The sequence below is a fragment of the Mchenga conophoros genome, linkage group LG6, assembly GCF_057382185.1.
Source record: "Mchenga conophoros isolate Kocher_MC1m ecotype Shallow Benthic linkage group LG6, M_conophoros_male_GT1.1, whole genome shotgun sequence".
Lineage (NCBI taxonomy): Eukaryota > Metazoa > Chordata > Actinopteri > Cichliformes > Cichlidae > Mchenga > Mchenga conophoros.
Window position 1 is genome coordinate 12,561,125 of NC_140531.1, and position 23,175 is coordinate 12,584,299.

The following is a 23,175-nucleotide window of genomic DNA, read 5'->3' on the forward strand; positions in this document are numbered from 1 at the left end:
TAGTGCTCTTTTATTCATCTTTCCATTTCACCCTTCTTAAAATCACGTACCGCCAGAACAAAGAGCTCTACACCACTCTAAATAATAAACATCAGATTCAAAACAGGAGCCTGCAAGTGAAACTAAACCCAATTTTATGTGGGTGACAAATTTAAGGAAATAATAAACTACTTTTTACCAAAATACCAGGCAAGATGCTGAATCTCTGAAAGATTGAAATCTTATAACATTCATGTCTAGTTGACCTTACCTATCCTGTATTGAATGTAGTTAGGTTTTTGCAGCAGACTGCACAAATAGCTGTTTTTCTTTTCTTTAAATGTTTCTTACTTGTGGGTCCAGGTTCGTACAGAGAACTGTGAGATTCTGCAGAACTATCAAAGTGTTGCTTGGACTCAGTTGGGTAAATGCTGGACCAGGAGCGACACACCGAAACAAGATAGGAAGGCTGCAAAGAAGGTTAAACAACACTTACAGAAAAATGCAGGATTTGTGGCTGGAGAACGCAAGATATTGTATAGATTTAAACTCACAGTAAGGGGTTGAAGTTGCTGTCCTGTTGATACAAAAGGGTGGTGTAGTACTCTGTGAGGTTTGCAGGTAAGACAGAGGTGTTGAAAAGAGCGATGTTCTGAAGGTTCACTGTGAAGACCTGAATGACCTGCAAGGAGGGGAGAAAAGCACGTCTGTAGGTCATGAAATTATCAACTGTTTTTTTGCTGCATTTGAATCCAAGTAGAAAAGCGTCAGTTCAAAATTTCCACCAATGTCGATTATTTACCGACTCAGATCCAAATGTCACAACATCGTCCAGAGTGAGGAAAGAGACGAAAGACCCGATGTACTGAGCAAACCAAGCTGTGGAATTCAGTTGTGAGTCGCTGGGGAAGTAACACTTTGGATTTGAGGCTAGAAAAAAAAGATGTGAACAATAAACACTAATGATAAAGATCAGAATAAATAAAAATATAATCTATAGTAATTTTACTCCAGCATAGCCTTTTTTAAATTGCTGTAAATTCTCGAAGTCAAATCTAGAAAGTAAGTAATAAAAAATGCTGCCCATAACAAACTGTTACTACAGTAGCTGGCAGATTTTACTGGAATAAACAATGTTATCCAACAGTCTGCCGATTGGTCTAAATATAAGCAAATATAATTTCCTTAAAGTTAAAGCAATCATTAACTGTCCTGTTTTTTTAGTTATTTAAAATCCAAAAATGTTAAATCAAGACAAAGTTACAAAAGGCAAAATCTTTGTGTCATGGTCCAGAGTCTGTGACTCCGTGTTTATGTTTAAGTTTATTATTATTCTGTGGTTTTGTTTATTCTGGGTTTTTGTACTCTCCTTTCATTTCATGTTCCTGTGTTCTGTGTCCCCCAGTCTGTGTTAAGTTTGTGTGTTGTGTTCAGTCTTTGTGTTTCCTGTTTTATTTTGAAGGTTCGTGTCTTTTAACCAAGATGGCGCGGCCACGTCCAGACGCCTTCCTGACCGCTCCGCTCCGACTATCCACTTTTCTTGTTTTTTACTTATTTTTTGCTCTGGTTTACATCCCAAAATCTTCTAGTCTTATAGTATACGACAGCGGATCACTTGTAAACATCGGTGACAAGGTTGCACATCTAATCTTGGACACTTTTAAACCCGACCCTTCCTGGCTGCCAGAGATTCTACGCGGCGCGGAGAACAACAAAGGACGGGCCGCTCATCTGAGGCGTAGAACAAAGAAGCGCCGGGGGAAACGCGCTGGTATTAGGAACAGACTGAGACAGCAGGCGCATCGCGCACCACTGCCCAGTATCCTACTGGCCAATGTACAATCCATGGAGAACAAGATTGATGACCTAAGAGCAAAGGTCACCTTCCAACGTGACATGAGGGACTGCAACATTCTGTGCTTCACGGAGACATGGCTGACCCCCACCGTGCCGGACCAGGCCGTAACTCCGTCGGATTCATTGTTTGTGCTCCGCGTGGACAGAACAGCAGAGTCGAACAAAACCAAAGGTGGAGGAGTGTGTTTCATGGTAAACAGAAAGTGGTGTGATGCCAGGAGCATTTCTACGCTTTCCAGCGGCTGCTCGCCACATCTGGAGTTCCTGAGCATTAAGTGCCGCCCTTTCTATCTGCCCCGTGAGTTCACCTCGGTCATCGCCACGGTGGTCTACATCCCACCCCAAGCGGATATAGGTATGGCTTTGTCCGAATTACATGATGTGCTGAGTTCGCTTCAAAACAAGGACCCGGGCGCAGCCCTCATTGTAGCAGGAGACTTTAACAAAGCGAACCTCAGACAAGTCATGCCAAACTTTTACCAGCATGTCTCGTGTCCAACGAGGGGGGATCGAATTTTGGATCACTGCTACACGCCATACAAGCAGGGCTACAAAGCTGTAGCCCTGCTTCCCAAACCAGAAACCATGGATGGACAGATCGATCCGCACTGCAGTAAACGCGGGACCGCCTCCTACAACGCGGGTCTCGCCACTGGCGATATGAGCGCCTACAAAGCGGCCTCATACGGCGTGCGGCGCGCAGTGAGAGATGCCAAATGCCGGTACCGGGAGTACCGCTTCCACCAGGGCGAAACACGGAGTATGTGGCACGGACTACGCACCATTACGGACTACAAAGCCAGGGACTACAAAGCCAGGGACACTGCGCCGATCAACGCCGACTCTGCATTCACCAATCAGCTGAATCAGTTCTATGCCCGTTTTGAGGTTAGCCAGGCGGCTAATGCTATCTACCGCCTGACTACCAAGGACAGTGACGTCATCAGCGAGAGACCAGTGACCAGCATCGCGGAGCATGACGTCCGAGCGGCATTGAAGAGTGAACACAAGGAAAGCGGCGGGGCCAGACGGCATCACCGGCCGTCTGCTGCGCTGCTGTGCTGACCAGCTAGCAGGTGTGTTCACTTATATCTTCAACAAGTCCCTGGCGAAGTCTGTGGTCCCCACATGCTTCAAAAGATCCACCATCATCCCTGTGCCCAAGAACAGCAAACCCTCATCCCTGAACGATTACCGGCCAGTTGCACTGACCTCGGTAGTAATGAAGGTGTTTGAGAGGCTGCTGAAGAACATCATCTCCTCCTCCATCCCAGACACCACAGATCCGCTGCAGTTCGCCTACAGATCCAACAGATCCACAGAGGATGCCATCGCCCACGTCCTACACACCACTCTCAGCCACGTGGACAAGAAACAGGGTAACTATGTGCGAATGCTGTTTGTTGATTACAGTTCAGCGCAGGGGCGGAGCGGGGGGGTGGCTTACGGGGCTTAAGCCCGGGTTGTTTTGTCAGAAGCCCGGGGTATTTTGGAGTGTAATTTTTTCATAGTTAGATGCCTGGCTGACAACTGTATAAAACAAAAAGTACACACAATATTCGAAGCACATAGTGCACACTGTGGGAATTTACGACTGTGCGTGAATCCCCCCCTGATATTGGTATGATCCAAGCTCAGGCACTAAGCGACTGAGCGAGGGGGCGGGGGGAGCTGCTGCCCGTGAGTCCGCTGTTGGAGAGACGGAGCCAGCCATACTAAGGAGAGCTTAAGTTTGAGCAGGTACCAAAGCAAATCATTCGTACCGTACAAATAATGTAAATATGACGGTGCATCACGAAAGATTGATATGAAACTGATCACTTGACCAATATTATTTTACTTGCTCTTCAAGTGAATCAACAAATGGCGAAATGAAAAGCCGAACAAATGCTATTTTTTAGAGAGTCTTAGCTTACGTGTGTTTATTTCATATTTTCAGTTCTTACCCTCCCCGACTAATTCGGTTTCAGTTATGTACTGAAATATAAGAATGGACATTAGAGGGTTCTTTCAAAGAAAAAACTCAGGTAAATGTTATTTTATATATTATGCTTTGTTGTTCAGTATATTTCTATGCAAAACAAGAGGGATTTCAGTACACAGCAGGATATTCACATTTGTAACCAGATATTTACATACACTTTAGGGAGAAAACATAAAACATTTTTACTGTACAACATCAATTTAGAGTAAACTTTTGTTTTAGATAAATATTGAAATATATTTTGAATTAGTTAAATGTCAGAATAAAGAGAGACAGAGCTGTCTATTTTTTATCACTTTCATTAAATTTAGGAGTACATGTACACTAAGTTTATTGTTAATTAATAAGAAAACTCCAGACGATTCCATTCTGAGCTGAAGAAGCTTCTGATAGGTTAGTAGAGTCCATGTGAGTAAATTGGTGGCACAGCTGTGGATGCATATAAGGCAAAACACAGAGCCTGTTTCTTTGACATGGGAAAATCAAGAGATGTCAACCAAAACACCAGGAAAAGAACTGTGGAGCTCCATAAGTGTGGCTCAATTTGAATACAATTTGGTGCCATTTGCAATTAAAAAACACAGACAGTTTCTCTCTTTACTCTTAAAGTTAACAAATATGTTTTTATATTTATCAATCTAAAAAAATAAACATTTAGTCTGATTTGATGTTACAATTAAAAAAGTGTTTGTGTTTTGATCTGAAGAGTTTGTAAATATCTGGTTTCAACTGTATATTTGATGATTGTCAGCACAAAGAGGGAGAGAGAGGAACAGAGAGGGAGAGAGGAGAATAAGGACAGAACAGAGATGAACAAGAGCAGGTGAGACACACATGTTAGTCAAATGGTTGCTTACTAAAAGTATCACTGTATCATAGGTACTCATGTATCTCGTACCTAGTGTTTCTTTTTAGGTTTGCTATTTTTCAAATTCTATATTTATTAAGTTCTGCAGGCTTGTTTGCACAACAAGGCTAAATAATTATATAAACTTTTCTCAATCTAAATATTGTACTTTGGTAGAATTAAATAAATAAGTGTAGTGCAGGTCTATGATGATTTTTAGTGCTACTATCATCTAGTTCTGATTGTGGTTCTGTCTTGGTTAAGTCCTCAGTAATCCTGCTTTTGAACTGTTGTAGTCCTGTTTTAATTCTGGATCAGTTCTGGGTCTGGTTGAATTGGGGTTTAGTCCCTGTGTCTTGATACAGCCCCGACTTCGTTCTGTCTTGCTGCTCAATTAAAAAACTAGTTTAAGGTGTCCTGCATGTGTGATATATATATTTCCCTATATGAAGTCATTCTTTTTTGAACAAAACTCAAAACAGAGCCTATTAATCTTTCAGTCATTTCTACACCCCCCCCCCCCCCCCCCCTCAAAAAAAAAAAAAATCCCACATGCATACTACCCTTTAGGGCTAAGCCCCGGGTGTTTCAAATGTCTGGCTCCTCCTCTGGTTCAGCGTTTAACACAATAGTGCCCTGCAGACTGTTCCCAAAAGGATGAGGGATCTGGGACTTAACAGCTGTCTGTGTGCATGGGTGTTGGACTTCCTCACTGGCAGAACTCAGGTGGTGAGGGTGGGTAGATGCGTCTCTAACAGCATCACCATCAACACAGGAGCACCTCAGGGATGTGTCCTCTCGCCACTGCTCTACTCCCTCTACACTTCAGACTGTGTGGCCACCCACGGCTCCAACACCATTGTGAAGTTTGCTGACGACACAGTGGTGTTGGGTGCCATCTCCAACAACGATGAAGCAGCCTACATGGACGAAGTGAAGAATCTGGCATTATGGTGCCAGGACAACCACCTCCAGCTGAATGTCGGCAAGACCAAGGAGCTGGTGGTGGACTTCAGAAGGAGTCAGCACAGAGACTACAAGCCCATTATCATCAATGGAGCTCCAGTGGAGAGGGTGCAGTCCTTCAAGTATCTTGGTGTCCACATCTCCTCAGACCTGACATGGGCTGCCCACATTCAGGTCCAGACCAAAAAGGCTAGGCAGCGCCTGTATCACCTACGACAACTGAGGAAGTTCAGGGTCTCTCCAAAGATCCTCAGGATTTTCTATACAGGCGCTGTGGAGAGCATCCTCACACAGAACATGACATCGTGGTTTGGGAACAGCTGTGTGAAGGACCAAAAAGCTCTCCAGAGAGTGATCCGTACTGTCATGGTCCGTCGTCCTGTGTCTGTGGAATGCGTGATGCTCGGGTAGCCACACCCCCGGGCCGGGCCAACACCGACACACCTGCTCTCCATCGCGGTGATTACATGAAGAGCTACTTAACCCGGCACTGACGGATGCTCCACGCCAGTCTGTTAATCACCTCACAGTGGTAACTAGACTTCCACGAAAGCATGCATTCACTTCTGGTTGGAACTGTGTTTAATCCGCCTACTTGTGTCCAGGTTTCGACCCGGCGTTCGGCGTCTGCCACCTGCCTGTCATCCGGCTCAACTGGATCATTTGGTGCATCATCTTGCCCATTCGCTATCTCCACGGACTTCCTGCTCACGAACTGCCACACTTCCCTCCCGAGCTCCCACGGTCCCGCTCTATCGTAAGCCCCCTACTCTAACTCAGTCCTGATGTGTTTTCCCCGCTTCCCGGCTCCCTAGTAATCCTCTCCCCTTTCTATTGCAGCCTCCCACGGTCCCGATCCCGGCTTCCTTGTGTCCTTGTTTCCCTGGGTTTTTAGTTCCTTGTTTTGCTCCCTAGTTTTCCCGGGTCGCCTTTCGTTATTATAATAAAGTGTCTTTTCTGTTAGCGCTGAGTCTGCGTCTGGATCCTTTTGTGCACGCGCGCCGCGGCGCATGACAGGTACAGCAGAACGCTGCTGCAGGATTGCTCTCCCCCCGCTTCAGGACATCTACACCAGGAGATGCCGGACTAGAGCAGCGCAGATACTGAAGGACCCGTTCCAACTTCTGCAATCTGGTAGTGTGATAGATTGATTATTTGTTGAAGTCCATAATGGAGTAAAAAGTTGTGGTTAAAAGTTACCCAATACATTATTCAATTTATTTCAAATATGTAAATGTATAAACAAGGGTAAAAGAAGTCCCATTAAGAGACGTAATGTAACACAGGCTAAAATAGTTAAAAGAGTTCATGACTATGTTCAACCGGATAATAATCCTTAATGTGACTACAACCTGTGTAACATTCAATCTGTGATCTACTTGTCGAGCCTGGGGAATAATCCATGTGATTTAGTGATCGTGATTGATTAGTTATGCCTGCTGTTGCCGGAAGGGGGAGCTCTGGCCACGATGCCTCATTCGCAATGAAGCTGCTGAAAGAGAAGCATCGTGTCTGAGCGTCGTCATTGACTTATCCCCTTTTCAGGTAATAATTGTGCAATTCTGCTGTTGGACTTTACAAATATGTATGTTGAGTTGTACTGACCGTGTTTCCAAATGTACCAAGAGGTTACTAGGAATACTTAGATGACCTGTGTTAACTGTGATGTTAGGATAAGCTATAAGCAGCAAGCTAAGCTAAGCGCTCTGTTGGTGGCTAGCATGAAGCATTATCGTGCCAGACTGTGTATGAAACATACATTGTGTGCATTTTGCATTTGATCTGGACGAAGAACATGTTTATTTTGTATGAAGAGACAAATGCCTATTAGTGTTTTTATATGAATATTTTGTTTATTTTCTGTACATTTCAGTTTAATGGTCTAAGTTTGTTTATTGATTCATAAGCTGTTTTTGTAAATTCTTACATTCAATTTAATCCGTAACTTAAAGAAAAGGAAAGAAAACAGTCTTGAGATATATTGTCTTACAACTAACAGAGACTGTACATCGTTGTTAGGATGTTTAATACTTTTGTATGTATGTTTATATTTCTGAATCATTCGCAATGAAGCTGCTGAAAGAGAAGCATCGTGTCTGAGCGTCGTCATTGACTTATCCCCTTTTCAGCCCCTTTTCAGGGTGTAACAGTAGAAGGTTCCGCATCATCCGGGCAAGGACAGAGAGACTCAAGAGGAGCTTCTATCCCCAAGCCATCCGGGCCTTAAACACACACACCCTCCCTCTCACATAATCTATAATTGACTGAGACAGGACTCTCTTCCAAACACTCTAAACCCAGGCACAATGTACATTCCAAATTCCTTTAATTTTAAATATGGTTCGTCTGCGTTATTCCCCTCTGTCATTCCGTGCATCTTCCTCTGTCTGCCTGTGCATTCTCCCCGCGCTGTCCTCCCTGCTAGTTACCCTCACTCATGTTCAGGTTTTGTTGTTTAAGTTTTAGTTTTTCCCCAGTTTAGAGTGTTTTCAGTTCTGTTTCTTGCCACCCTTTCCTTTGTTTCGTACATCACTGTCACAATAAAGCTCGCTCACTTCAGAAGCCACCTGCAGTTTGGGTCCTTTTATAATTCAGACGTCTTGCCCTGGCAACCCGTGACACTTTGAACCTTATTAAGAACGATGACGGGGACAAGCATCAGTGAAAAATTGCTGCTGTCTTGCTTTTAATGTACTTATACTGTATGTGTACTATACTATGTGTATGTGAATAAAATAATTTTTTTTTTAAAGAAAATGACTCTAAAGGAAAAGCAAGTCCTGAATAAAGGGTTGCTGACTGCAAAAAATGAAGATCTACTAGTGACAGCAAAGGAGCTAATTACTTTGTATGTGTATGGTTGTCTGAGCTCTTTGTTATCATGTTAATGCTTTGCTTCTTTCTCGGGTATTAATGTAGCAAGGCAGAGAGTGACAACGTTGGCTAATATCAGCAAACCTTAAGAGATATACTGTATCCTCATAATTCACATTACTGAGTGTATTGACTTTGTTCTACTGTTACACACAGTTGAGTATTAGATATATACAGATATATCCAAAGCACAACAATCTGCTGCAAAATGAAGGGAAACTGAAAAATTGCAATTCCCTGAATTTTGTATTGTTGGAATTAAATAATGTGCAGTGCCTCAATAATGCTATGCTTTTTTAATAATAAGTGTTATAAAGTTATATAATGTATTTTAAGCGGACACAGCCCTGAAAAATAAAGGCATGAGACCAGGTGTCCTTGGGAGTAGAAAGCTGCAGACTCTCGCTCATGTTTGCCTGTAGATAAGAGGGGACCATCTCTAGTGGAAAGTTACTGAGACACTGTTGTTTAGACTAGAATGAGAGAGCTTCTATAATAAAACTGTTAGGGGCACAGCAGCATTTTGGGATCGGCAGCGTGTCATGCAGGATGCATCTCCCTTCTAGAAGTAATAAAGTATTAAATGGTCTACTGAGCAGTGTTTCGTCTTCCATCGGATGCCTCTGAGGAATCAAAAGAACTCGGTGAAGTGTTGTTATTAACAGTGTACAACTAAATTTTCCTTTTAATTTAAATTGTGCTCAGGCAGTTGTGCTTTTAGGTGACATGTGGTTGCTGTTCAGTTTCATGTAGAATATCATTTGATCAATGTCTTTTTCCCCCCACTTGAATTAGCATCCCACTTGATCCTTGACCCTGGCATTCTTGAAAGACTTACTTGAGCCGACGTAAAGGTAAGTCCTGATGGTGTTGTACACGTCTCCCCTCACAAAGTCAGCAGTAGTGTAGTTGTATACCCCAAGGACTGAGACACTGAAACACAACAAATTTAAATCAGAACACAAAACAAAAAAACATATAAAGCAGGATTTAGTGCTGTAGTAAAACACACAGTTTTTGGAAGGCCAGGCAGGAGGTGCTGTTTATGACACTGGGACTGATCAGGCTCTTTGTGAGGAAGGGCAAGTAGTTCTTGAGGCGTTGGTCAAACCAAGCATCCACCTCCAACGTTTGGGTGCTGCTGAGGGCCATGGGCCAGACGCAGGGCAGGATGGAGCGCCTCACCGCTTCCGGCAGAGACTCCTGGAGGCAATGCACAGATTAATGTGTTTAATCATTGCATTGTGTTTGCATTTCTGCTTGTGCCTTGGGCTACGTACAGTTTCTAGAAACTGTGGTGTCTGGCTGTAGCTGTTGAAGAGCATGCAGAGCTGTGCGTTGTTGTCGACAACATTAGGACGTCGTAGGTAATCCCCAAGCTCCGATGGAGGGATGGAATTTATGATCTAGAAGATTAGAAGACATAAATTAAGACATTCTCCTCTTGCTTTATCATATTTACTCCTGATATCTTTCAAGTCAACACACCAGACTCATTCTGTCAGGAGGCATGAGCGACAGGAAGGCGGTGAGGTTGGGAAACTGGAAACCCATGAAAGATTGCTCCAGGAAACCATAGAAACTGGTGTTGTAGCTGTCACTGTAGCAGCGGAGAGGTGTTGGACCTAGAGGAAAAGGTGGAGACACAAACTAGGTTATAATATTGGAACTTTGCCTCATGCTTTGTTAAGCCATCTGGAATAAAATAAATAAATAAAGTTTTACTTGTTGTTGTATTCACATAAAATGTGACAAACATACATGTTTAATGAAAAAATAACAAGAGCGAGCATAGGAGAAAACTCAATGTCTGACTCCTCTCTCACTTTCACAAGGCTGGCAGCCATTATGTTAAGAAATGTGAATGGGCTACTCGCTTACAGGAATGTTACAGCCCAATTTCATAAAGCATCCAACAAAAAAAAATTAAAGCTGAGTTTACTGGTTTCCTGGGTTAGCTTTACCTCCGAGGGTCTGGAGGATTTGATCATAGATTTTCTGCTGTGTGTCTGTGCTGAGCGTTGAGATAGTCATGTTCAGGTTCAGTACACTGAAACAAAAAAATGCAAAGGTTTATTTCCAGTCAGATTGCTTAAATACTTCCATATATGGTGCTTGAAGCTTTGTGCTCACCCCAGCTGCTCAATGCTGCAGCTCCGTCCTGCCAGTATTCCGAAGTAAGGTGCAACTTGTCCTGGTGAAAGTTGTACCAGCAGGGGTGGCAGCCGGGAGGTAAGCCACACCTCTACGTCCGCATCACTCATCGAAGGAAGGGAGAGGTTTGCACGATCAAACACAACTTGCAACATGGCTGACCTCACGACTGAAGGCAATGCGTCTTCAGGAGCCTGTAGAAAAAACCAAAAGTAATAATCATGTTTTTTAGATGTAACAGGTGTAACAGGACCTTCTTCAACTTCTGTGTGAGAAGACTAACCAGAAAAATGTTAGAGTTTACCATCATTGCAAACATAAACACAAAACGTATGAATGTTTTACATGTGATGAACAGATAAACTCAGCTTGACTTGACCTCTAGTATCAACAAAACACACCAGGTGACTTTATAACATGATGTATGCTCACCAGGAGAACAGATGAGAAATCATCAAAGAAGGCAGCCAGAGACTGGTCAGGCACATATTTCATCACCATGTTGACTTGCTCAGAAGTTGTGAGCTGGCCAGGTGTTGTGGACACCTCGGCTAGCTGTCTGACCGTGAGCTGTGACAAGGCTTCCATCTGCATATGCAAACACACATGTTGTCAGTGACAGTTGTGGTTATCACAGAGGGAAACCCCACCCCACAAGAAAACAGATGTAAAGACAGAAAATGCAGTGCATCATAACGCACCGCTGAGAAGTTGGAGTAGATCGTCTGAATGTCCTGGAACGTCGCAAGATAGGCAAAACCTCCCATGTTCACCTGCAGCCATTGTGCACTGGTGGCAATGCCTGAGCTGCAGGCGGGGTCTGAACCACAAACACACACAGAGGAAATTCAGCTTTATTGTGCTGAAGGAAAAGCATCTATCATACATTGTTATGTCACTTTGCAATACACGTGACCACCCTGGATTACTGTATTCCTGAATCCCACCAATTCTATCAACATGTGTGAATGTTGGATTAATTCAGATGTGACGTGAACAATACATAGACTGTAACTGTTAATAGGCTGCCATTGATTGTTACTGGGCTGTAATACAGCAGTGTACCTGTGCTGTTGTTCCTGGTCAGGAAAACCTTAATGAAGTGCGTGTAGACAGACACCTGCCTGGCAAACGTCAATTGTGGCCGGAGTTGACTCAAAATCTGCTGACTGAATTGAAATTGGGATTAGATTAATTAAAAAATGGCAGGCTTTTGGTATACCAAGAAAGGCAGTCACATTTGATGTAATTTGTATGGTCTAATTTCTTACATGGCCTGGTAGGAGCTGCAAGTCAGGTTCTTTGTGGAGATACATGAAAGGAAGTCAGGTGAAACAGCTGGCAGAAATGGGAGAAGGCGGCGGCCAAACCACGTCTGGATGAAGGTTAGATTATTGAGGGTGGCCGTGTTGACAGTATCTATTCGGAGTTCTTGTATGGTGTCCAGAATCACGGACACTGCTGGGTTGTTGGCGTCCAGAGTCTATAACAAAGATCAAAATGTGATGTAACTACTGACTTTTCTTATCTTTCAACAACAGACGGTTTGCAGAAGGTTCTTCTCGTCTTACAAAATATTGTGTAATGCTTTCATACCGTGTTGACGAGCAGATCCAGAGCCTGGTCCAGGACCTGAGAGGTTTCGGAGAGGACAAGTTTCCAGACAGATTTGGACCCACTCGAGCTGGAGGAGCGGTTGCACTTCAGTATCATTGCCAGCTGTTCTGCTGTTATTGTTGACAGCTGCGTGACGACAGAGAACAGTTTAGACTCCACAGTGAAAGTGAAAACGAGCTGAATCACAGACGGCTGTTGACTTATGTGACGCTTTTTTTTTTTTTTTGCTTGGTCAGGCCTCTTCTGGGGCAAAGGGGCCCTCGGGCCTCCGGCCTCTGGGCCTGCGGCTCGGTTCACTCACAGTCAAACCTTTTGAATACAAGCACGCTGATCCACACAGGTGTGCACATGGGTGTTCACTGTTCATAGACATAAACTACACCTTTATTGGCTGCTATTTCCAAGCACATTGTGCGCTGTCGGTCCTGCGTGCTGCACAACAACATTCAATATTTAGTATTTACTGCTGTTTACACTTAGCTAGATTAACGTGACGGTGTTGTGTTTAGTATGTTGCTCTGGTTTTTTGCTTGTTTTCTCTTCTTTTTCTCTCAACAGGTGATCCAGGAGATTTTTTTTCTCTTCTTTCTCTTTTTAAGTGCCCTTCCTCACTGTCCCTCTTCCCTTCTGTTTTTCTTTTCCTTCATCTTTCTTTCTCCCTTTTCTATCCCTCAGTCATGTCTGTCTCGTCTGTAACAACTGAAAATAAAATAAAATAAATGATAACAACAAAGGTCGATCAAATGGACCAATACGGCAAGGCCGTGATGATCCATTTGGCAAAGTAAATCCGTTGGGTATCCTTGCTGGTCTTCAGACAACTATTCTGACGGCTAAAGAACCAAATGGGACAGGCAAAAAAATAAATAAATTAAAAAAGATTATGTGACGCTCTTACCGAGGCACAAGCCAGTTGCTCAACGGCCAAGTCACAGAGGTTTCCGCTCGTCTGTGCACTGGTGAGTTGGAGCTGCACTGCTGTTCTGTGGTTTCAAAATAAAACATGTGATTGGTACTTTGTTGACATCTGGGACAACGTTGCATAAAAAGTAAACTCTCCAACAGGTTCATGTAAATCCTACCTGTTCAAACCGATACAGATTTCCGTTTCTGTACCAAAAAAAGGAGAAAAAAAAGTTATAAATTGACAATAAAAAAAATTGCATTTTTATGCATAAAGAAGTGGAGAACTTACCATTTGCCGTGCTGACATTACACTTGTAAGAGAAACAGACACAGAGCACATTACAAATCTACTATATTAAGACTAATGTAAGACAAAACAAATAATCTAAAACATACAATTACCTCTCCAATGATGCAGTCTGAAATAAAAACACAGGAAATGCAAATCAGTTTAATGTATTTAAAAAAAAAATCAGTTCAGTAATAAGCTACAGTTAGACTGGATGTTATTCCTGACGCTTGCTAATTATTGACAATTTACATTTAGCGTGTCCATAGAGTAGGTGGTGTGTGGAATAAGATGAAACAGTGAAGAGGCAAAGCTGGATATAAGACTTTGAGAATTAGTGTTCTAAATCTTTATGTTGATGTAACACTCACCAGGTGGTAGTTGGTGGGATAGAGCCTCTTTAGTCTGTGTGATAGTTGCAACAATGCCAAGAGAAACCACAGGTATGGCCAAGTCCAGTCTGGCAAACCTGTAACATGTAAACACACAGATTTTAATCATAGTGCCAGATTATATAAAAAAGTTTAACCACTTCAAAAGTGCCGAGTATAAGTAGATGTGAAACTCACAGCGTTTTGTATGAAGAGCAAGTGAAGTTTTCCTTGGAGGAGAAAGAAAGCAAACATCATTCATTACTTTAACAAGCACAGGAAAGTAAAAATGATGACTTAACAGGAAGGCAGCTGCTCTTTTTACCGGGTGAATGAACACGGTGAGGTTGGTCAGGAACTCTGTGAATTTATTCTTTTCAGCAGACACGGTCAGGTAGTCAAAGAGCGCGTTGATGATGACAGCTTTGTCCGGCAGATTTGGAAGCGACAGCGACAGCAGCTCTGCGCTCTGTTGTGCAGTCAGGAGTGTCAAGACTTCAATCTAAAAGGAAATACGAAACAAGTGAGAGTTATTTCTATTAGTTCACAGCTTTGTTTGTTTGTATTTTTTAAAATCGCGTCAATTAACCGAAGTCCCATCTCACAGGGTTGAATTGTGGGTTGAGATGGATCAGCTCAGTGAGCGACAGAAGTGCTGAAAATGGACCGAAATTCTGCTGTATCCACACTGCAGTGCTGTTGGAGGTGGACACACAGCTGGAATCTAGAAGAAGTTTTGAAAAAGTAGAAATAACTGTAAATGATTGATTTTTAATTTTATTTTTTTAGTTGTTAAATTAAAATACGAAGCATGCGCGTACCTGAGCGTGGCTGCGTCAGGAACTGCAGTATGAAATCCTGCAAGACCAACTGCTGCTGGTTTGAGGTCATCTGGTTAAACTGGCTGATAAACGTCTGCAGTCTGAAAATGAAATCACGGCAAAAAGAAAAAAGAAAAAAAAAGAGAACTAACTAACCAATAACATTTTGTAACTGAAAAACAAATTTATATTTGTACTGCATGGATATAACAGAGAACCCTTTGGATTTTTGACTAAACCAACCGTTGTTGTATTGTTGTATTTCGACTCTTGATTTAGTCTCATCTGCGTGCCTTCTACACTTCCTGTCCTACTTGTCTTTTTGTTCTTGATGTTACAGCGAAGGTTGGTTTACTTTCATGCCATGTGCCAGCTTTACTGACTTGTTTGTGATTTTCCAGACTGTTTTTATCTGATAATGAATCGTTATTATCGCTTCCTTACATTTACGACTGATTTTTTTTATGTAATTACTCATCTTAAATATGAAAAATAGCAAACTAACAGCTAACTGAGATTTCATTGTAAGTAAAACTGTGAACTTTTGCAGATTAATTCTCTCTGCCATGCCCTATGATTTGCCATGCCCTTTGCGTCTTTCTTTAACAACTCCACACTCCATTCGCTGACAGTTTTTTTTTTATTAATGGATACGACACGAAATATTCTAGACCTGAATGAAGTTCAGATCAAATTTAGAAATATTAATTGCAGAAATCCTCTGAAGGGTTCATCTTCACAGATGAATCTTGGAAATCAAAACGTGAACTGTGAACCACACTGGATGCATGCTGTTGGGCGTGTGCAGCAGCAATTCTGACAAATACTCACATTTCCTGGTATGACTGACAGGTCAGGTTTGTGCTGCTGAGACAGCGCAGAAACATTCCTGATGCGTAAGGCAAGAAGCTCCTCAGGCGGCCTGAGAACCACAACCTGATAACTTCGCTGTTCTGCAGCTGCTCATCTGTCAGCAGCGACACTCTGATCTCTCCAATCACATCCAAGACCTGTGGCGCTGATGGAATCACGGGCATCGGCTAAACAAGAGATAATTGAGTTATTTTAAAGGCGGATTAACTTTTCCCCAGGTCACAATTCTTGTAACTTAGTGTTTGAATGATTCATTTCATGAATCCTTATTTGTTTGTTAAAGCTTATTAAAGTCATTAACCATGTTAGCCAGGATGTCCAGGGCTGGGTTTAAAACATTGGAGACTTTAGTGAGCAGGATTTTCCACAGAGTTTTGGAGTGGGCGCTGTTCCCAGAAAGATTACACATCAGAAGAGATGCCAGTTGATTGGCTGTGAAGTTGTCCAGCTGGATGTGTGAAAGAGACAGAGGACGTGTAGTTATTCTCTGCAATAAACAGTAATGAGTCCTCACCGGCTCTGTTAAAGTAAATCATTACCTGTGCACAGGCATATTCCTCCAAGGGGACGTTGCAGGGAACTTGATTAAAGGTGTCCAAGTAAGACAGCAGATCAGAGCTTTGGGTCACACAAGACAGGAAATACACGTCAGAATAGAAAACAACTGCAGTAGCATTGCTTACTATGTAAATCCTATTAAAAGGGTTACCTGTTGACTCCTGCACAGCTCTGAGTTTCTGTCAAAAAACAGAAAATTATTTCTTTTCAGAAATCATACAAACAGAATGTATTAGTGTTTACGCTGGCAACAGTCAAAAAAAGTCTTACCATTGAGCGGGATTACCGGGCACTGTAAAAGACGGGATTAACAAATTAAAACAATGATTGAAATATTATTCAAACCGTTGTGACAACCACAGCTTAAGAGCATTCAAATTAAGATGTGATATGAGCAGAAAAGACAACAGTTGTTGTGATTTGTTAGGATTTAAACTAAATTGTATAGAAGAAAAAATCTCACCCTGAGGTTCGCCGGCACGCACTCTGTCCAAATCAGAAAATAAAAAAATATTCAGTCAGCAAAAGCACAGGTTTAGGTCTACTTACATGGACTAGCTTAAGCCATTACATTGTGCACTCAGTCGTTTCTTGTCTTTGTGTTTGTGAGGCAGTGAAACGTACCGACAGGTGCAATGTTTATCAGGGCTTCTATAGTGGCCCAGGTGACTGGTTCCATTTCTGGAGGCAGAGATGGTATGGCTGCATAGAGCTGTGTAAAGCTGGAATACAAAAGAACACAAAACACACATGTAAATAAAGAGTATATAGAGAGCTACCCAATCAGACCTTCAGACCTTGTTTTTGTGATGTCCACTATTGAAAGCTGAAATTAAATCTGCATTAAAAATGACTACCTGTCATGTAATTAATTTTCTACATTATCCTGTATTAATCCAGTTAATAAGCTATATTAATGCCACAATGTATATTGTAATCTCATTTCTTTCTCTTTCTGTTTTCATTTCTGAATTAATAATAGCAATAGCAGTGGTTCAGTTTTAGCCATTAATGCATTGCTACGAAGCCTTAGCTTGAACATGGTTGCAGGTATAGTCTGCAGTGAGAGAGCTCTCCTGATTCACTGAACAAAACAGCTTGGAAAGAATTGTGAGGTTCATTTAGTCAGAAAACCGGTTAAAGTTACTCACATTTGTTTGTAGATGTCGCAGGAAGGATTGATCTGAAAAATTGCATATTTTATGATTAATATTTGAGAAAGGCTAAAGCATGCTCAACACCTATCACAGCAAAATCTCCAGTGTTAAATTATCACTGGAGAGTGTCTATATGGGTCCACTCCTCTGGGTGTTAAATACAACACTGTTGAGTGTTAAATTAACACTTTTGACAGTGTTATATGTTTAAAAGTAACCTAGTCAGTTTTGAAGATTAACAATGACTAACACCGAGCAGTGCTGATGTTCTAACACTGGAAAATAACTCAAAATGTTAGAAATATTCCAGTACACTCTCTAGTGTTAATTTAACACGGGAGATTTTGCTGTGTACACATCTCAGCCAAAGCTGTTACCTCTCCAGCGAGCCTGACCAAAGCGCTGAGGACCTCTGGGTACTTCCTGGCTGCAGGTGACTCCGTCAGGAAGTTAAACACTTGGCTGATGACAACGTCTTTCTCTGGTGGAGTTGGGAGAGTCAACAGCAGCAACTCTACCGTCTGATTTGGAGTCAGGAGGTCAAGAGCCTCCAGCTGAGCGGGTTACAAAGCAGAAGAGGAGAGCACAATTACTGTATAGTAAAATTACTGCTTCTGTTAAGTCTGAGCACATCTGTGTTTTGCAAACTTACTCCAGAGAAATAAGGGTTGAGTGCGTAGAAGTCGAAGATAGAGGCAAAGCTCGAGAAGAAACCAAAGTTGAGTTGCAGCCATTCTGCGCTGTTATTAACTGCAGAGACACACTGGGGGTCTGAAGCATTTGTACAAACATTAACATAAATGCCAAAGGAACTGGTTTTGTAGTATCTGTGTGTTAATCTGTGTTGTCTGTGTCCTCTTCTTACCCGAGGTGTTGTGATTTAGCAGGAAGGGGTAGATGAAGTACTCGTAGATGTTGCTGCTGTACATCGGATCAGCATCCAAAAAGTTCATGCGTTCACTGAGCGCCGCCACACTGCACACAGCAGGGCAAAGACAAAGTGAGAACGACTGCACCAAACCACGTTCTCGTTAAATGAAAGAGAAATGAAAACGGTTGACTCACAGGGTTTGGTAAACGGGGCAAGAAAAGTTCTTGGTGCTGAGGCAGGAGAGGAGCTCTGGCTGTACGTCGGGCAGGAGGGGCAGCAGCTTGACCTTGAACCAGAGCTGGATGAAAGCTGGGTCCGTCAGGTGCTCCTGGGTCAGAGTTGCTGAGTTTGACTCGCTGAAGATCTGCTTAAACTCGGATTCCAACTGCGTGAAGTTCTACAGAGGATGAAGAACGAGGAAGCATTGATTTGCTGAAGCTGCAATGTGTGTAGTGAAAACACAAGCCTATGAAAGCAATGTTGTGAAGCTATAAGTCACCGTGGAGCTGTTGGACAGTACTCACTGCTGTGGAGAGCTCCTTGATCAGCAAGTTCAGACGTTGAGTCAGCTCTAGAACCAGCTTCAAGACGACGGCTTCTGTCATGGTCAGGTTGTTACGAGCAGCGCAGTGCAAGACATGAGCCACGTTTGCCACCGCGTCGGTCAGCTGACGGCACGGAAAGAAAAATCATCGGCACAGAAGTTAGAAAAACTTTTGACATTCAATTTTTTTTTATATGTCAGGAATTTAAGTGAAGAATTCAAAACATTCGAGTGTCAATAATCAAAGGTAAATAAAACCTCACCCCGCAAGGGCTCTTATCGAGGGTGATGCTACAGACATCCTGGATTTCAATCACCGTCATGTTGTCCATACTGTTGTCCAGACGGCTGCACAAAATTAAAGAACACGCTTGAACACAAAAGACATAGTGATGCATCATCTTACAGCACAGCAACGTTCACACTGACCATGCTGGCAAACAGACACATTTTAAAAGGTGTTCTAGCACATGTGAAATTGACAAAAGTTCCTCAAAGAGTGACAAGTACGAAGGTTCTACAAGGAACGTAAAACTGCAAATTGTAACATTGACTTAGTGAATTTCTTCTGACCTTGAGTGACTATGAGATGCTCTTATGTATATTTCTCCTCACATTTTGAAACCAGATAATTACTTAATTAGAAAAATAATCATTCCTAAATGGTGCTAAAGCCTCTGACTGCTAATTACTGTGGTATTTATTTAAAGATTTGTTTTAGTTGCAGACTGGCTTTCTAATACCACTCTTAGCTTAATTTCAGTCTGCACTAATACGTAAGAAGAAATTGAGCTTTTAAAAGCACAGCAAAGAGAATGGGGTCACTATACAGCATAGCAAACCAAAAAAACAAGCTAAAACAGGCTTAACAGAGCGTTGCTGGATAGAGCTTTAGAGCCGCTGATGTGTCTACATCACTGATGCATTATTGATAGTTTTCCTATTTTCAATGGAAACCATTAATGTAAATGAGGAATTCCGACTTACAACACTTCATGGAAAGCGAGCGTGATGTTTTCATGCATCAGGAGTTCTTCATCGGGCAAAAACCTCCGTAACAGCGGCTTCACAACGTAATGATACCAGTCTACTACATTTGTCACATCAAAGTTAGGTCCCTCTGGGACCTCAGGTGCGCTTGGCTGGTATTTGCCAGCCAGCTCAGAAAGAGTCCAGTTGAGCAGGAACTGGGTCAAAGTGGTGCTTCTTATATTTGACGGATTTCTCTGGAAAAAACAGGTCAGGGGTCATTTTTTCTAACTGGCTGTAGAGCTGTTTAGACAGCTTAGAGAGTGGCAACACATGAGTGTGCGCGTGTGTTTGTGTACCTCACGTGTGAAGGACACAAAATTATGAACAAAGCTCCCGATGGGTTTGAAGGCTGACATGAATCCATTTACGACCTGGATGTGCAATGAAGCAGAGGCTGTTAAATTTTACTGAATTAAATTTTTTATGAATATTTTTTCTAGAGATGAAAACATCTTCAATTATTTTTGCAGGTGGATGCGCACTCTGTTACTGTACCTGTTGGAGGCCTGGCTGATGTGACAGCTGTACTGGATAGGAGGGTGGGTACCCAGGGGTTGTCCAGTTGGGGCCCCATCCAGGGCCAGCAGTGGGTGATGGGCCAGATTCCCCTGTTAGCAGACTGTGGAAGACCAAGGCTAATGTGCCATTGTCTAAACTGGCAACATAAGGGCTCATGAGCAGCTCGGCCTTTTGTGCTGGAGACAACAAGTTAAGAACCTCCAGCTGTGAATGAAGAAAAAAAAGGAGTAAGAGAAGAAGAACAGGAAGAAGTGTGGAGCAGCGATATTTGTTGTGGTGGAGTTCTCTGTAGTGTCCAGATTGCCATAAAAACAGCTGTATAAAATTCATAAAATCTTAATTAAGGCTCAGTTTAACTCACTCCATTGAAGACCACATTGAGCTCTGAAAAGTCCTTCAAGCGGGCCATGACACTGAAGGCACCAAAGTTCTTCATCAGCCACTCCGCACTGCCCTCATCTGGCCTCACACAGCCTGCACACAGATCACACATTGACCGACTGTGTACATACTAGCAGTTAGCTCCAACATTTGAACAAACTGAAGCTTTAATTGTGACTTAATGAATTTCAGTCTGTCTGCAGACAAATGCAGATTGTCAAAGATAAAAACTGCAAACATATTTTAGTAAAACATAACACTTGATTGGTTCTGATGCTTTATTGTCTAACATGAGAACTTTGCTTCTTCTTTTAAATTTGATTTTATCCATTTTAAAAACCCAAATAACTTAATTAAGAACAAAACACATTATTAGCCCTAGCTGCACTTTGACCCTGTCCTGTGTTGTTTAACTTCTGGACAATGATTTTCCTCTTTGTCACAGAAGAATGCAATCCCCACCCCATTCCCTGCACAGTGTTCCCTGTCGGGGTTTTTGTGTGTGTGACTGCTCCAAATCTAGTAAGTTTGGTGCCTCCTTTTTTTTGTTAAAGCCTTTAAACACTTTAAAAGCTATTTCTATTTGTTTTTTCTGTCTACAAATGTTGTTTAATACCTCAAAACCCACCAAATAAAGACCTCAAGAAAGTAACACAAGTTGTTGCAAGAGGCTTATTTGGACGTTATTATGCAAACAGGCTTTTTGCATGAATGACATTTATAACATCGTTGGCACCTTCAGTTAGTGACAGCTGCTAATTTGGTACAGAAACATTCAAAACTTTTGAGAAAACCTATTTATTTGTTGTTTTGAACACATCCACACACCGTTTAGCAAACCTCAGTAAATGATTAGATGCTTAGCTGTGTGCTGTGCTGTCTCCATGCCAGTACAAGCAAGAAGCAACTTTGTTGCTTGTGAAAGAGTTGTTGAGGGTCACATGATAATGAGAGACACTTCTAGAAAAAAGTTGTAGGAAATACCATTGCATGCCTTTGAGTTGTAAATATGTAAATATTAAGATGATGTTAACATGTTTGATCTACAAAGACTGGCACTGTAACTTTCATGTAAAGGGCCACGGTGTGAGTGTCTGAAAGGCGATACAGATACATTTCCCGGCACACGGTCATTTCCAAATCTGCTTGCAGTACTTTAACAGCTATTAGATAACACTTTGATAACCTGTGTAAGTACAATTTTGATAACACATGCACAATGCAGCGCTTAGGCCTATAGCAGCAGTTACGATAAATTAAGGTTTAGCTGGAATATGAATGTGAAACAGTTTCTATTTTTGACCTTAACTTGCAAAGAGTGATTAAATGCTAACCTCACAATACCGTGTGACATATTTGTACTGAAAGTAAAGTCTAGTTTATAGGAAGAAAAAGTTATTGGTATTAGACACGTTACCATCAACTGTTGCCGAAGACAGGAACGGGTACATAAAGAATGTGTAGATCCACTTTTGCCTGACTGGATCCATCTCAGAATAGTGTTGACTGAGCTCCTCCACTCTGCGAGGAGACGTGGGATGTTGGATTATTATACTAAAATCTCAAAATTACAGAAATAAAGATGAGGACAGTAAGAGGCCTACACAGTCTGGTAGGTGGAGCAGCTGAAGTTCCTGGTGCTGAGACAGGACAAGAACTGCTTGGTGATGGATTTCAGGAGCGGTTTCATGTTGACCTCCAACCACATCCTGACCAGATCTTGATTTTGTAGAGCGTCTGCAGTCAAGTCTAATTCCAGAGCGCCCTCCACACTCAAAATTGGTCCTCTTGTCATGCTTGATTTCTGTGGCAACAGTGATGGAGAGGCTTTATACTCACATGTTTCACCAATAAGCTACTCAGCATTCATCTGCTTACATGAAACCTACTGTCAACAGGATTTATAAGTTAGTGACCAACAAATAATGTCAGTGTTGTGACAGAATAAAAAAACAAACTTAGTCCATCCCTGACTGGTCATACTGGAATTTGTAACATCTGTTCTTCTGCTGAATGCTTGTTGAAGTCATACCATAAACGTGTACACATCCATTGTGGCTTCAAGAATTCCTTTCAGCTTTCGCATTTCATCTGCGCCCGTGTCTGTCGAAGGCAGGCCCACACACTGTAAGAAGTTCGAGGTGGCGTCTGGGACCTTGAAATTTATGACAAGTGGAAAAATTACTAAGATGGAAACCAAAAACAAAAATAATATTTCAATAACTAAAAAGCAAAAGCAATGAGATTAATTGTGCCTGATTGTCTGAGTGTGATTTATTACACTGATTGCCTGGTTGCATGATTAATAATTCCTCTCATATAGTTGTACATATGAATACTTTACTGATCCCGCAAAGGAAATTGCTGTATTATGGCAGCAGCATAAAGAATAACAATAAAAACATCATTGTTTAAAACACCACAGCACCACACTGAAGGCCTTATTATGTGAAATAACTGTTAAAATAAAAAAAGAATAAAATAAGACAATAAAAATGATCTGAATTATTATAGCAAGATATATAAAGAGTTTGTTTTTAAATGTGACTATGTCAGAAGTCCTGAAGTTACTGTT

General features: G+C 42.0%; 1 protein-coding gene across 2 annotated transcripts in view; it reads right to left on the reverse strand.

The window, feature by feature from the left end:
• mslnb (mesothelin b) overlaps positions 1 to 23,175 on the reverse strand; it is a 51,184-nt gene that overhangs the window by 23,026 nt on the left and 4,983 nt on the right. For both annotated transcript variants that reach the window (XM_085276239.1, XM_085276238.1), the window contains 44 exons: positions 22,633 to 22,755; positions 22,205 to 22,404; positions 22,018 to 22,121; positions 20,581 to 20,693; positions 20,196 to 20,423; positions 19,997 to 20,071; positions 19,656 to 19,894; positions 18,932 to 19,016; positions 18,649 to 18,792; positions 18,319 to 18,521; positions 18,119 to 18,228; positions 17,906 to 18,024; positions 17,631 to 17,807; positions 17,248 to 17,279; positions 16,721 to 16,818; positions 16,560 to 16,582; positions 16,367 to 16,388; positions 16,248 to 16,275; positions 16,078 to 16,156; positions 15,840 to 15,986; positions 15,497 to 15,705; positions 14,666 to 14,766; positions 14,450 to 14,568; positions 14,170 to 14,346; positions 14,043 to 14,074; positions 13,845 to 13,942; positions 13,587 to 13,603; positions 13,474 to 13,495; positions 13,361 to 13,388; positions 13,177 to 13,261; positions 12,258 to 12,404; positions 11,933 to 12,144; positions 11,727 to 11,830; positions 11,363 to 11,481; positions 11,094 to 11,249; positions 10,641 to 10,855; positions 10,472 to 10,557; positions 9,996 to 10,132; positions 9,788 to 9,913; positions 9,520 to 9,710; positions 9,346 to 9,440; positions 782 to 909; positions 534 to 661; positions 331 to 448 (listed from right to left, as the gene is read on the reverse strand). In XM_085276239.1, coding sequence (XP_085132365.1) covers positions 331 to 448; positions 534 to 661; positions 782 to 909; positions 9,346 to 9,440; positions 9,520 to 9,710; positions 9,788 to 9,913; positions 9,996 to 10,132; positions 10,472 to 10,557; positions 10,641 to 10,855; positions 11,094 to 11,249; positions 11,363 to 11,481; positions 11,727 to 11,830; positions 11,933 to 12,144; positions 12,258 to 12,404; positions 13,177 to 13,261; positions 13,361 to 13,388; positions 13,474 to 13,495; positions 13,587 to 13,603; positions 13,845 to 13,942; positions 14,043 to 14,074; positions 14,170 to 14,346; positions 14,450 to 14,568; positions 14,666 to 14,766; positions 15,497 to 15,705; positions 15,840 to 15,986; positions 16,078 to 16,156; positions 16,248 to 16,275; positions 16,367 to 16,388; positions 16,560 to 16,582; positions 16,721 to 16,818; positions 17,248 to 17,279; positions 17,631 to 17,807; positions 17,906 to 18,024; positions 18,119 to 18,228; positions 18,319 to 18,521; positions 18,649 to 18,792; positions 18,932 to 19,016; positions 19,656 to 19,894; positions 19,997 to 20,071; positions 20,196 to 20,423; positions 20,581 to 20,693; positions 22,018 to 22,121; positions 22,205 to 22,404; positions 22,633 to 22,755 — 5,199 coding nt within the window. The remainder of the gene's footprint in view (positions 1 to 330; positions 449 to 533; positions 662 to 781; positions 910 to 9,345; positions 9,441 to 9,519; positions 9,711 to 9,787; positions 9,914 to 9,995; positions 10,133 to 10,471; positions 10,558 to 10,640; positions 10,856 to 11,093; positions 11,250 to 11,362; positions 11,482 to 11,726; positions 11,831 to 11,932; positions 12,145 to 12,257; positions 12,405 to 13,176; positions 13,262 to 13,360; positions 13,389 to 13,473; positions 13,496 to 13,586; positions 13,604 to 13,844; positions 13,943 to 14,042; positions 14,075 to 14,169; positions 14,347 to 14,449; positions 14,569 to 14,665; positions 14,767 to 15,496; positions 15,706 to 15,839; positions 15,987 to 16,077; positions 16,157 to 16,247; positions 16,276 to 16,366; positions 16,389 to 16,559; positions 16,583 to 16,720; positions 16,819 to 17,247; positions 17,280 to 17,630; positions 17,808 to 17,905; positions 18,025 to 18,118; positions 18,229 to 18,318; positions 18,522 to 18,648; positions 18,793 to 18,931; positions 19,017 to 19,655; positions 19,895 to 19,996; positions 20,072 to 20,195; positions 20,424 to 20,580; positions 20,694 to 22,017; positions 22,122 to 22,204; positions 22,405 to 22,632; positions 22,756 to 23,175) is intronic.